The 12279-nt window shown below is 52.4% G+C and overlaps 1 protein-coding gene across 3 annotated transcripts in view; it reads right to left on the reverse strand.

Annotated features, from left to right (window-relative positions):
- The window catches only part of GFRA2 (GDNF family receptor alpha 2), a 93888-nt gene that overhangs the window by 12478 nt on the left and 69131 nt on the right, over nucleotides 1-12279 (reverse strand). For all 3 annotated transcript variants that reach the window (XM_021072826.1, XM_021072828.1, XM_021072827.1), the window contains 2 exons: nucleotides 2115-2224; nucleotides 1265-1405 (listed from right to left, as the gene is read on the reverse strand). In XM_021072826.1, coding sequence (XP_020928485.1) covers nucleotides 1265-1405; nucleotides 2115-2224 — 251 coding nt within the window. The remainder of the gene's footprint in view (nucleotides 1-1264; nucleotides 1406-2114; nucleotides 2225-12279) is intronic.

Consider the following 12279-nt stretch of genomic DNA (forward strand, 5'->3'; position numbering starts at 1 on the left):
CCCCTCCTTGGCAACCCTGCTCCCCTTACATTTCTGGTCCTGAAAGTCCCATCCCTCTACACCCGAGTCTCCCAAGTCAGAACCCCGGGTCACCCTGGATTCGTTCCTAGCCACAAGCCTACTTCAGCTGAGCCCACGCTAGAAATCTCTGACTCCACCTCTCCTCGCCACCGCCCCCCCCACTGCTCTGGATCAGTGGGTACTCTCCTCTCCCACGAGCACCCACTACGTCCTCTAGGAGGCTCTCTGTTGGGTCACTTGGGAGAACCACAGACCTGCCTGCATCCCCGCTCCCCTCCACACCAGAACCAGAGAGCGAGCCTGCCCTAATAAGACCTGACCACAGCGCCACCTGCCAGTACCCCTTCAGCGATCCGCTCTCCACCTCCACCCCCTGCAGAACCCTAAGATCCCAAAGCCCGGTCTGCAGGCCCCTCTCCCCCCGTCCAGACAACCCCAGGCGTCCTCATGCTCTGGCCAAGGCTAAGCGGTCCAAGGTCCCGAACCCCACCTCTGCCTGGGCTGACTGGCAGGCCCTCCCCGCCTCTTCAGCTGTGCTACCCAGCAGTCCCCCCATGGGTCTGCCTCTGAGACACCTTCAGGGCCCTCCTTCCCCAGGCTGTCTCTGGCCTTCCCACCCCTGCATTGTCCCCCACTGCCAACTGTGATCGCTGTGACCCCCTGACAGTGCGCCTCCCTCAGACAGCAGGTTGCTTAGTGCCGGCACTGTGACTTCCATCTCTAAGCCCCTGCCCCCAGCGCTGCTGGAAAGGGAGGATGGACAGATGGACCGAAGGAAGAAAGGAGGGAAGAAAAGGGGTGGAGCTCTGTGGGTAGGCATGGGCAGCAGGTGTGTCAGAGCAGAAAGACCCGGCAAACAAGCCCAGGCTAACCTCTCTCTCTAGCCTTCGGATTAGGAGTTTGATGAACCTCCCATTTCCAGGGGAAATGGATCCTTACAGGGAGAAATGACACATGCTGAGACCCTCACCCCAGGGCTGTCCTCAAGGAACCTGGCTCAGACTGTCAGGATACCAGCCCAGCAATGCGGCCTTGACTTGACATGGGCTGAAGAACCCCCGTGGTCTCGTGACAGCTTTGGTGTGACTCGTGGAGAGCACAAGACCCACGGTCTCCATGGCAACCTCCCTGCCAGGGAAGCTGCCCCACAGGGAAGGAGGGGAGGGCTGAGCAGAGCCACAGGGCCCCTGGGACAGGAGAAGGGGGTGGGACTCCCCAGGAGGGAGGACGTGGCTGGACTCACGCAGGCACGGGTTCTCGGTGAAGTCCCTCAGAAACTTCTCACACTCCTCCTCCAGGTTTCCGCTCCCACGACAACTGCACCAGGGGGACACCACGATGCCAGCGGGGCTGGAGTCCACGTAGTTGGGTGTTATCTCGAACCCTGGGCAGGCAGAAAGAAACAGTAAGGGTTCCTGGCGGGCCCCCAGACCCCAGGCACATCAGAGAAGAGGCCCGGGACCCCCCCACACACACCTGCCCCCCAAACACACATCCCAGTTCACAATCTAAACCACAGGGGTCAGCAGGGGGCAGGAGGCATGGCACAGAGGACAGACCGGGATGGCAGAGGGGGCACCCAGGAGCCCCCCACCCCACTCCAGAGGACGGGCTCTCGCTTTCTCCTTCACCAACAAGCAGAGTGTGTATTCTTAGTTGGGGAGACTAAGGCTTACTCCTGGGTTTGGATCCCAGTGTCAACGTTGCTGCGCAAGTTGCTCAGCTTCCCTAAGCCTCAGTTTCCTCATCTGTAAAATGGAGCAGCAGCAAGTCCAGCAAGCACTGCTGGAAGAATTAAATAAGACAGCCCACACAAACTGCCTGGTGCAGCTTCTGGAAGGCCAGGCAAAGATTGGCACCCTTTCTCCTCATTTGGGAAGCCTCTTAAGGCCCCAGGGCCTCCTTCCCCCTCCCCCAGCCCTACTCCATGATAACGCGCTGGCTCTCATCACAGCTCTATCCAAAACTGTGCAGAGCAGGGCAAGCTCAGGCTGTTCACCCACTGGCCCCGAGCTGGGCCTCGGCCCCTAACTGCCTGGGGCAACCAGGAGCTACCAGAGCCCTGTGTGTGTTTGGGGGTGGGGGTGCTTTACCGATCATGCCAGCATAGGAGCCCAGACACGCCTGGTAATTGTCAGTGGGGCAGCTGGTGAGCGTCTGGTAGGAGGCACGACAGTTGGCATGGAAGTCCGCCAGCCGGGACCTGGGGTTGGGAGAAGACCCATGGGAGACAGCAGGTTAGTCTGGCTGCCCTCCGGCAGCCTCCCGGGGTGGGTGGGAGCCAGGAAGACAGGGAGGAGGTACTGGGGCCCCCAGCTCTGGGGGGCTTCAGGCGAGACACTCCTTGAGGACAGGACTTTCTGGAGAGCCAGGCACCCGGTTTCGGCAAGGCCCTCTCTGAATGAGTCTCGTAGTGGGAGGAACACAGGGGGAAGCCGGGGTGGGTCTGCTGAGAATGCTGGGGACTCCAGCAGGAAGGCCAGGCTCTGCTTCCTGCTCAGCCCCGCTCCTGGGTGACCCTTCCCAAGTCCTTGGACATCGCTCTTGCCACCCACAGAACGGAGACCATAATCCCCGCTTAGCACCTCCTAGGTTTCCTCTGGGAGTCAACAGGGCCAGTCCCCAGGGAGGTTAAAAGAAAGAGTCCCCCTAAGCTGAGACATCGCCTGGGCCTTCCTGACCCAGAACAAAGCCTCCCCTTCCATCCCTCCACCAGCTTTCCCATCCCGCAAGGCAGCATCAGCCTTTTCTTCCCCTGGTGACGTAACCTGTCATCACCCGTTCCTCTATGTCAGTGGCGGATGGAGCTGCTTCGAAACTCAGCTCTGTGCTACCCACTCAACCATGAGCCGCCCGAAGGCAGCCGCTGTCTGACCTGGGTCTGTCCCCAACTCCCGGCCCCTGGACGTGGAAGGTCACAAGGTGGCCAAGGGCACCCCAGCCTAACCTATAGGGCAATTCTCATTCCTTTTTCCTCCTGCCCTAGTGCCCTGGCCCTGGGCTGTTACCATCAGCAGCTGGGGCCACCTCCCCACGGGCCATGACTTCCCACAGGGATGAGTGCCCCTTGCACGTCATATCACGTGTGTCTCACAGCAGCTGCAGGCAGCGAGCACTAAGGTCTTGTTCACTGGTATTTTCCCGATGGTGGCACATAGTAGGACCCCAACAGCACGTGCTTGGTGACAACACTATGGTAGACACAGAAGGACCAGGACCCAGGCCATCTGCCTCCCTGCCTGTACTCTGTCCACACCATGAGGTACCCACAAAGCTGGCACAAAGGTGACCCCAAATTCAGCTCCCCTGCTTCTCCACTGGAACTGTGTCCATATAAGGAAAGAGCAGGTAGAGAGAGAGACAAGAAGCTGAGAGAGACTGCCAACAGCCTAAAAGGAACACCCTCAAGGCAGGCAGCGGTGTAGGACCCCCCCCATGGGACAAATCCTGGTTTGCCTGGAGGCTCCACGATCCGGGGGATGGGGTTTGGGACAAGAAGGATGCTCTCCAGAGGAATCTGACCCCAGTGAGGCTTTGTGTGTCTCAGAGCCCTGCCGTCCACGCACGGCAGCCTGCAAGCAGGGTGACGGAAGATGAGCCCCAAGCTGAGTGGGGGTGGGGTCTCACTTCAGCTCCGCCCCTAACTCATGGGAGACCTTGGATGAGTCCTTGCTTCTTGGGGACTCATTTTCCTTATTTTCTCAATGAATAGAAAATGCTCCCTTTTCTTTTTTTTTTTTTTTGTCTTTTGTCTTTTGTTGTTGCTATTTCTTGGGCTGCTTCCGTGGCATATGGAAATTCCCAGGCTAGGGGTTGAATCGGAGCTGTAGCCACCAGCCTACGCCAGAGCCACAGCAACGCAGGATCCGAGCCGCGTCTGCAACCTACACCACAGCTCACGGCAACGCCGGATCCTTAACCCACTGAGCAAGGGCAGGAACCAAACCCGCAACCTCATGGTTCCTAGTCGGATTCGTTAACCACTGCGCCACGACGGTAACTCCTCCCTTTTCTTATAAAGCAGTCTACAGCTGAAAAGGTATTTTCACAGCAGGGAAGGTGGAAACGCTCTGGAGATGGATGGTGGTGATGGTTGCACAACGATGCGAGTGCACTTGATGCCACTGAGCTGTGCCCTTAAATATGGTGAAAATGGTCATTTTTAGGTTGTGTGTGTGTACCTGACCACAATAAAAAACCCGAGTTAAGGAGTTTCCTGGTGGCCTTGTGGTTAAGGATTTGGCATTGTCACTGCTGTGGCTCAGGTGCAATCCCTGGGCCAGAAACTTCCATCTTAAAAAAACATGGAATTCCCGTTGTGGCTCAGCAGTAACGAACCCAACTAGGATCCATGAGGATGCGGATTCGATCCCCGGCCTTGCTCGGTGGGTTAACGATCTGGCGTTGCCATGAGCTGCAGAGTAGATCACAGACATGGCTCGGATCTGGCAGTGCTGTGGCTTGTGGCTGGCAGCTGCAGCCCCAATGCAACCCGTAGCCTGGGAGCTTCCATATGCTGCAGGTGCAGCCCTAAAAAGCAAAGAAAGAAAGGAGGGAAGGAAGGGAGGAAGGAAGAAGACTTAGGAAAAGGTCCACCTTCGATCATGTAATCCTCCCAAAAATGCTGTAAAATCTGCCAAGCAATTGTTATCACAAGCCCTCCACAGGGGAGGAAGCCGAGCCTCAGAGAAGCTGAATAACTTGCCCAGGATCTCAGAGCTGCTAAGCAGTGGAGCCAGAACTCCAACAATAAGGGCTGCCCCTTCCAGCAGGTGCCCCCACCCACATCCTGCTCCTCTGTCAAAGCATCTTGTCCTCCGCAGGAAAAGAGGAAGAAATCTGCAGTGCCACCACCCTCCTTCCTGCCCATAAAAATACTCTCTATCCCCTCACCACCTAGTCCCCAAAACAGGGAAAAGCAGCATTTCTGACCAAGCTGCCAACCCCTGCAGAATAAGACTTGGTCCTGAATGACAAGACCAGCCTCTGCCCTGCCCTGTGAACCAGCAAATGAGAGAAGGTTGATGAGGGGTGGTCTCTGCCCACACCCTAGACCTGCAGAGACCTGTCAAGGGGCCGAGAGGGGACACAGACTTTAACAGGTAAAGGGGATTTGGAGACCAACAAATCAAAATCTCTAAGCAGCTACTGTGGGTTGAACTGTGTTGCCCAAATGCTAGGTTGCAGTCGTCCTCTCTGGCCACCTGTGACTGTGACCTTACTCAGATGTAAGCTCTTTGCAGATGTAACCAAGATGAGCCATAGTGAGCTAGGGTGAGCCCTCACTCCGATGTCTGGCGTCTTTAGGAGAAGAAGCGAGAGACACAGACCTGCAGGGAGATCGCGTGTGAAGAGCAAGGCAGCCCCTGGAGTCACGCGCCTGCAAGCCCAGGAACGCCAGGGACTGCCCGTAGCATGAGGAGCTAAGAGAAAGGGGCGAGACAGAGGTTGCCTTCAAGCCTCACAGGGAGCGCAGTCCTGCCAACACCTTGATATTGGACTTCTGGACTCCAGAATAAAAGAAAATAAAAAAAAAAGAAAGAAAGAAAAAAAATATCAGTTTCTATTTTATTTATTTATTTATTTATTTATTTATTTATTTATTTATTTATTTTTTTGTCTTTTTAGGGCTGCACCAGTGGCATATGAAAGTTCCCAGTCTAGGGGTCGAATCAGAGCTACAGCTGCCAGCCAATACCATAGCAACGCGGGATCCAAACCTCATCTGCGACCTATTACCACAGCTCACAGCAACGCCGGGTCCTTAACCCACTGAGCAGGGCCAGGGATTGAACCTGCAACCTCATGGTTCCTAGTCAGATTCGTTTCCACTGTGCCACAACGGGAACTCCTCAGTTTCTATTTGAAACCACCCAGTGGGCAGCACTTTGTTATAGCAGCCACAGGAAACTGATCCAGCATCTTCGAAGACTTCCTCGTCTGCTTTGGCCAAATGCATCCCTCCAGAAGGAGCCAAGGGGATGCGGTCAGGCCCCAGGAGTGAGGAGGACGGCGGGTGGGCAGCAAAAAGCCACACCTGAGCTCCTGCGGGGTGTGGGGCTGCAAGACGACAAGCAGACCTGCCACTTACCATCTCCTGCCCACCAAAGAGATGCTCCAATAGGATCTCTTAGCCAAAATACGCAAGTCCATTCTAATTCCATTGGATCATACGGAGGGCCCAGCTCCCTCCTACTGCCTCCTGATGCTCATTCTCAGTCTTTCCCGTGAAGCCCTTTCTGCCCTTCCAGCCACATGGATCTCGCCCACCTCTGTATTCCAGCTACACACATAGTCTGGACCAGGCAATTTCATGCTTAATGGCATAAAGACTTACTGAGATTGCCCTGTTTGTCCTCTCCAACCGGAACACACATTCCCAGAGGGGTAGACGCTACGGATTTCTTCATCCACATCCTCCAAAGCCTTTGGGCAGAGAGAACGTGGTAGATACCCATTCATCTTTTCTCCAAATATGTATTGAGCTCCTGCCACGTGACTGACAGGCTAAGGATGGGAACGGCACACACAGCAACGCCAGGTCAGGAAGGGAATCCCAGCTGATGGGGCCAGGGCTCTCCAGAGGTCACAGCCGGTTCACTGTCCCAAGGGGGCGTGCTGCTGGCGGCAGCAGAGCTGAGAGCCCAACTGCATCCTCCTGGCAGCTCTGCTCCCCACCCTGCACTGAGGGCCTTGCCTCGGTGCCGCAAGGCTGGTTCTCCAGTCACTGACTTTGGGAACCTGGAGGACGTTGCCGCCCTCACCATCCACAAGGCCTCTCCAAATGTCACTGGGCCCCAGGCTGGAGGCCGAGTGAAAGTGTGAAAATGAGGAGAGAATGATGCCTGCAGAGACAACAAGGCCATCCAGAAAGAGGGGCTGGGTAAAGGAACTAAGCCAGGACACAGAAGGTGAAAGAGTTCCCACAGGAGGTGCAGCGGGCCAACAGGACCCCTCAGTGAGGAGGGAGGGGGGGCAGATCCAGCTGCTGGGGGAGGAGGGAGGACCTGTCACATGACTGCTTGCCTGCTGTGTGACTCCGGGCAGACTTGTTGTGTCTCTGCGCTCATAGTCCCCAGTTATCAAACAGTATGGGCCATGTCCACCTATTTCCATCACAGGGTACGCGGAAGAGCTGGAGCATGGAGAGGAGGCACTGTCTTTATCTTTCCTCTCTACCCGGATGTCTCAGTCCCAGCACTGGGCCTGCTGCTGGTAAGTGCCAAAAGGGACTAGCTTTTCCTGTGTTGGATGTAAAAGAAAGATGCCTGCTCCCCCTGCCGATGAGGGTCTGGGCCCCCACACAGGGCAACGCGACCCTATCCAGGAGAGATGGCTCCCTCTCCCTCTCTGCCAGCCTCCAGAGTCACCCTGCTGGACTGAGGTCCACATTGGCCTCCTCATCCCCATGTCACTCTCCACACCTGGCTCAGGACCCAGGAGGGACCACACAGGCCCTTTTGCCAGATCTTGAGTGACCAACGGGGCAAGACTACCTTGCTCCTCTGAGGCTGGGGCATACCTCCTTTGCAGCAGGCCCAACGGCTCTCTTAGGAGCTAAGGAAGCAGGGAACAGGATCAGAGGGGAAGCCGGGGAGCAGCTAGGCCTTTTGCAGCTCCATCTCCCATCTCTCCAGGTGGCCTTGGGCAGCCCGAGAGACAAATGGGGCCATTTAGGAGGATGCCACATCCAACATCCAAGTCTCCAGGAAGCCACTGACTTCTCAGCTTCCCCCCACCTCTCCAGACACACCCAAGTCCACGAAGGCTAGCTCCCTCCATGGGCATCAGAGACCAGCAGCGTCCACTTCCTCAAGCCCACGACACTCTGGACTCCAGCGCTGAGTGAGTCAGCCCAGGCCCAGGAGGTACAGTATCCAAGGCAAATGTTATCCTTTTCCTAACACACAGCAAGTCAGCTGGGGGTCTCAGAGCCTTTTCCAGGCCAGGTGCCACTGGTCCCCGCAGATGCCATGAGGTCATCTGTCTCTTGGCCTCCACTCCCACTGCCAGGAACAGACTTTTCCTGGATCAGCCCCCTCACTTCTCTGATTTTTGCCTTGAAAGGTCCCCACAGGAGAGATGGTGTGAATGAAAGCACGGGGAAAGAGAGACAGACAAAGCGAAAACAGGGAGCCAGCAAGAGAACCGATAACAAACAGAAGCCAAGTCCCTCTCAGTGAGATGGAGCAGAGACTGCCAAAGTAGCAAGGGCAGCAGGTGGGTCTGTCTCAAACACACAAACCCTCTTTGGGCTGTTTCATCAGCAGCTGCGGTCTATTCAACCACAGGCAAGTGGCAGGAGAGGCAAAGAGAGACCCTTGACCCCCAGTTTGATTAAAGAGTTGCCAGATTAAATGCAGGATGTCCGGTTAACTTGCATTTCAGATCAACACTGATTTTTTTTAGTATATCCCATACAATATCTGGGATATACTTATATTAACTGATTTTTTTCATTATCTGGAATTCAAGTTCAGCCAGGCAGCCTGTATTTTTGTTAGATCTGGTAACCCTCTTGATGGGCGTATGTACTCCTGAAAGGGGAAAATTAGAAGCAACGCTGGACATGCAAAGGTCAATCCACACAAACAGAATCATCCAAACTTAGGGCTGGGTTGGGGAATGTGGGAATGAGAGGAGGTGAACTTCCTACAGCTTAGTGGTTCTCAAATTGCGGTCCACAGACCCACAGCATCAGCGTAAAACTGGAAATTTGTAAGAAAAGCAAAATTTTCAGATCCCATCCCAGACATAACAGATCTGTAACCCAGGAGCAGAGCCCAGCAATCTGTGCTTTAACCACCTCTCCAGGTGCTTCTGATGAAGGTAAAAGTTTGGGGTTACAGAAAATCTGCACAGGCTTCAGAGCTGCACTTGGGGATGCTTCAGATCCCACTCCCTGATCTCAGCTTACATATGCCCACGTTGTCACTCAGCCAATGGAAGAAAGTAATGCTTCAGGGTGTAGCCCAAGAAGGCTCAGAGTTACATGGCTAAGGAGCTGCGTGTTTATACACACACACACACACACACACACGCACACGCACACGCACACCCCGCTATCCCCATAAAGACACAGTAACACTCAGCTACACTCCTCTCACTTCTTTGCCTTGGCCTTTAGCCAAGAGAAAGTACAGGTACCTATTATCACTTTTTATCCTCCCTCGGTCCAGACTGCAAACATCTTCCCCAGCACAAAGTCTTTCTCAAATCTGTCTGGCCTCGAATAACACTAGGGTAAATCGCTCCATAGAACTTCAAAGTGTTCCGCTGCTGGCCACTACTTGGCTTTAGGGTCTGAAGCTCTTGTCAGCTTTGCCAAGTTCCCATTTATCAGGTGATACCTGTTAGGTGGTTGCCATAGAAACCAATGGGTTTCTATTGGTTATAGAATTGGAGACGGAAGAAAGGGAAGCTAATATTTACCTAGGACCTACACTGTGTGCCCGTCATGGTTAGAGCATTTAACTTTCTGAACGATCCTGCGAAGTGGACATATTTCACAGTGAGGACACAGCAACTCCAAGAGGTAGATCACACAGTCACACACCCTACCGCCAGCCCAGCAGGGTCTTTTCTCTGGCTCTGCTGCTGTGACCCACCATGGTTAACAAGTCTTGGGGTTGGGGGGCAGCCTCCAGTGCTGCCACATGCTAATGAACAAGGCACTTGGATATTTCATGGAAGGGAAAAAGGGTTTCTAAGAAATGCAAATTACTCACGATGGGTTTCATAGACAATTTAGGGGATTGCAGAGGAAATGGCTTTAATAGACCCAAGTGCCTCTGGAATGGCTTTCTGAGGTCCCCTCCAGCGGTGCAGGGCTTGGCTAAGTAGGCTCGATGTTACGTGACACTGAGAAAGGGAGAATGCATTTCCCCCAGGTGTCTGCTTTCTGACACCTCCAGGGCTCACTGTGGACAGCCTGGGCCCCGGTCCTTTCCCCCTCCTCTGAGAGACTGCCACCACTTGTCTCGTGAAATCAACAATCTACTTGGCTTCCTTCCCTCTTGTTATTAAGTGTACACGGATACTTAATCTTTCTGCCCAGAATAATAGTTCCCCTTAAGGGTGGGTTGGGGACTTCCTCCAGCCAGGTAGTTCTTATAGGCTGTCAATCATGGCACTTTATCCTCCCAGGCCACTGGAGCACACATGACCCAGGCTGGGCCAACCACACGACTCTTTTCCTGACCACACTGACTAGTCTAGGGAGAAGGATGTAACACAAGCCAGGCCAAGCAGAGCGCTGCCCTAAGGTTTTCCTAATGGAGCAAAGAACATTCTTTTCTTTCTGGTTAGAAGACACCATGGAGGTGAGCCCAGATAAATGGGGACCATAGTTCTAGCCTCATGGTCACAATAAGGATAAATGTGTGGCTAATCTGCAGAGATAAGCAGAGACTAGAGACAAGCAGAGATCAAGGGAGACCTGTTTGTCTTTGAGTCTTGGGATACGTGGCTAACACGTCTTTTAATTGTTCTGAAGGTAGTTGGGTCTCTGTTACTCAAAAAGGAAAAATTCTTGACTACTGCTTAGCTTCGCTCTCTGATTTTTTTCTGATCTTCTTTGTCTAAGTGCAAAGCAATCAGAAAAGATATGCACTGAAAGGGACGCACACCAGAAACCAAACCCACAAAGGGTCTATCTAATCCGTGGGAAACAGGCAGGGTCACAGGAGCACTTCAGGGGAGCAACAAGGAAAACGGATGATGGTACAATCCATGACAGAAGCCAGACCTGGCCTTGGATTCTTTGTCCAGCTAAACTAGAGACAAATGGCTCAGAGGGGAAAGCCACAGAAAGCCACATGGCTATTAAAAATGACACGGATATGTGTTAAATATTAGAGAAATGCAATCAAAACTACAATGAGGTACCACCTCACACCAGTCAGAATGTCCACCATTAATAAGTCTACAAAAAGGGAACCCTCCTGCACTGTTGGTGGGAATGTAAATTGGTACAACCACTATGGAAAACAGTGTGGAGATTCCTCAGAAAACTAAAAATAGAATTACCATATGATCCAGCAATCCCACTCCTGGGCATATATCCAGACAAAACTTCACTCAAAAAGATATTTGCACCCCTATGTTCACTGCACCACTCTTCACAACAGCCAAGACATGGAAACAACCTAAACATCCATAGATGAACAGATTAAGAAGATGTGATACATACATACAATGGACTATAACTCGGCCATAAAAAAAGAACAAAATAATGCCATTTGCAGCAACACAGATGGACCTAGAGATGTCATACTAAGTGAAGCAAGTCTGACAGAGAAAGACAAATACCATACAATATCACTTAGGTGTGGAATCTAAAATAGGGCACAAATGGGAATCCCCATTGTGGCTAAGCAATAACCACAGACTAGTATTCACGACACGTGGGTTCAATCCCTGGCCACACTCAGTGGGTTAAGGATATGGCATTGCCATAAGCTGTGGTGTAGGTAGCAGACATGGCTCAGATCTGGCATTGCTGTGGCTGTGGTGTAGGCCAGCAGCCACAGCTCTGACTCAGCACCTAGCCTGGGAACCTCCATATGCTGTGGATGTTGCCCTAAAAAATAAATAAATAAATAAATAAAAATAAAATAAAAATAAATGACCCTATCTACAAAACAGAAACAGACTCACAGACACAGAGAACAGATTCGTGGCTGCTAAGGGAGAGGGGGAAGGAGTGGGATAGACGGGGAGTTTGGGGTTAGTAGCTGCACACTATTACATTTAGAATGGATAAACCACAAAGTCCTACTGCACAGCACAGGGAACTACATCCAGTCTCCTGGGATTTTCCATGATGGAAAATAATATAAAAAAGAATACATATATATATATATATATATATATGGCTGAGTCTTTTTGCTGTACAGCAGAAATTGGCACAACATTGTAAATCAACTATACTTGAATAACTAAAAAATGTAAGAATGAAGATTGTGCCCATATATGAAAATCCAAACACAAAATCAAGTTAAGGGATAAAAAGCAGGAGACACAGAGTTTACCCACCCCCGTTACAAACAGGGGGACATGGTCAATGTGTGAATTGACAGGATCCAGGGGTAAATTTCAAAAGATGCTAACAGAATACACTGTTCATTATATTCTTCTAATAAAGGTCTTTCAGGTGGTGATAATTTCTCTGCATGAAATTGAATGAGGCCTCAGGAATCCTGAGTTTATGATTTTTGAAGCCTTTGGTTAGAGAAAATGGCATTGGTTCCAGAAGCC

The sequence above is a fragment of the Sus scrofa genome, chromosome 14 (assembly GCF_000003025.6).
Source record: "Sus scrofa isolate TJ Tabasco breed Duroc chromosome 14, Sscrofa11.1, whole genome shotgun sequence".
In the NCBI taxonomy this organism is placed as follows: Eukaryota; Metazoa; Chordata; class Mammalia; order Artiodactyla; family Suidae; genus Sus; species Sus scrofa.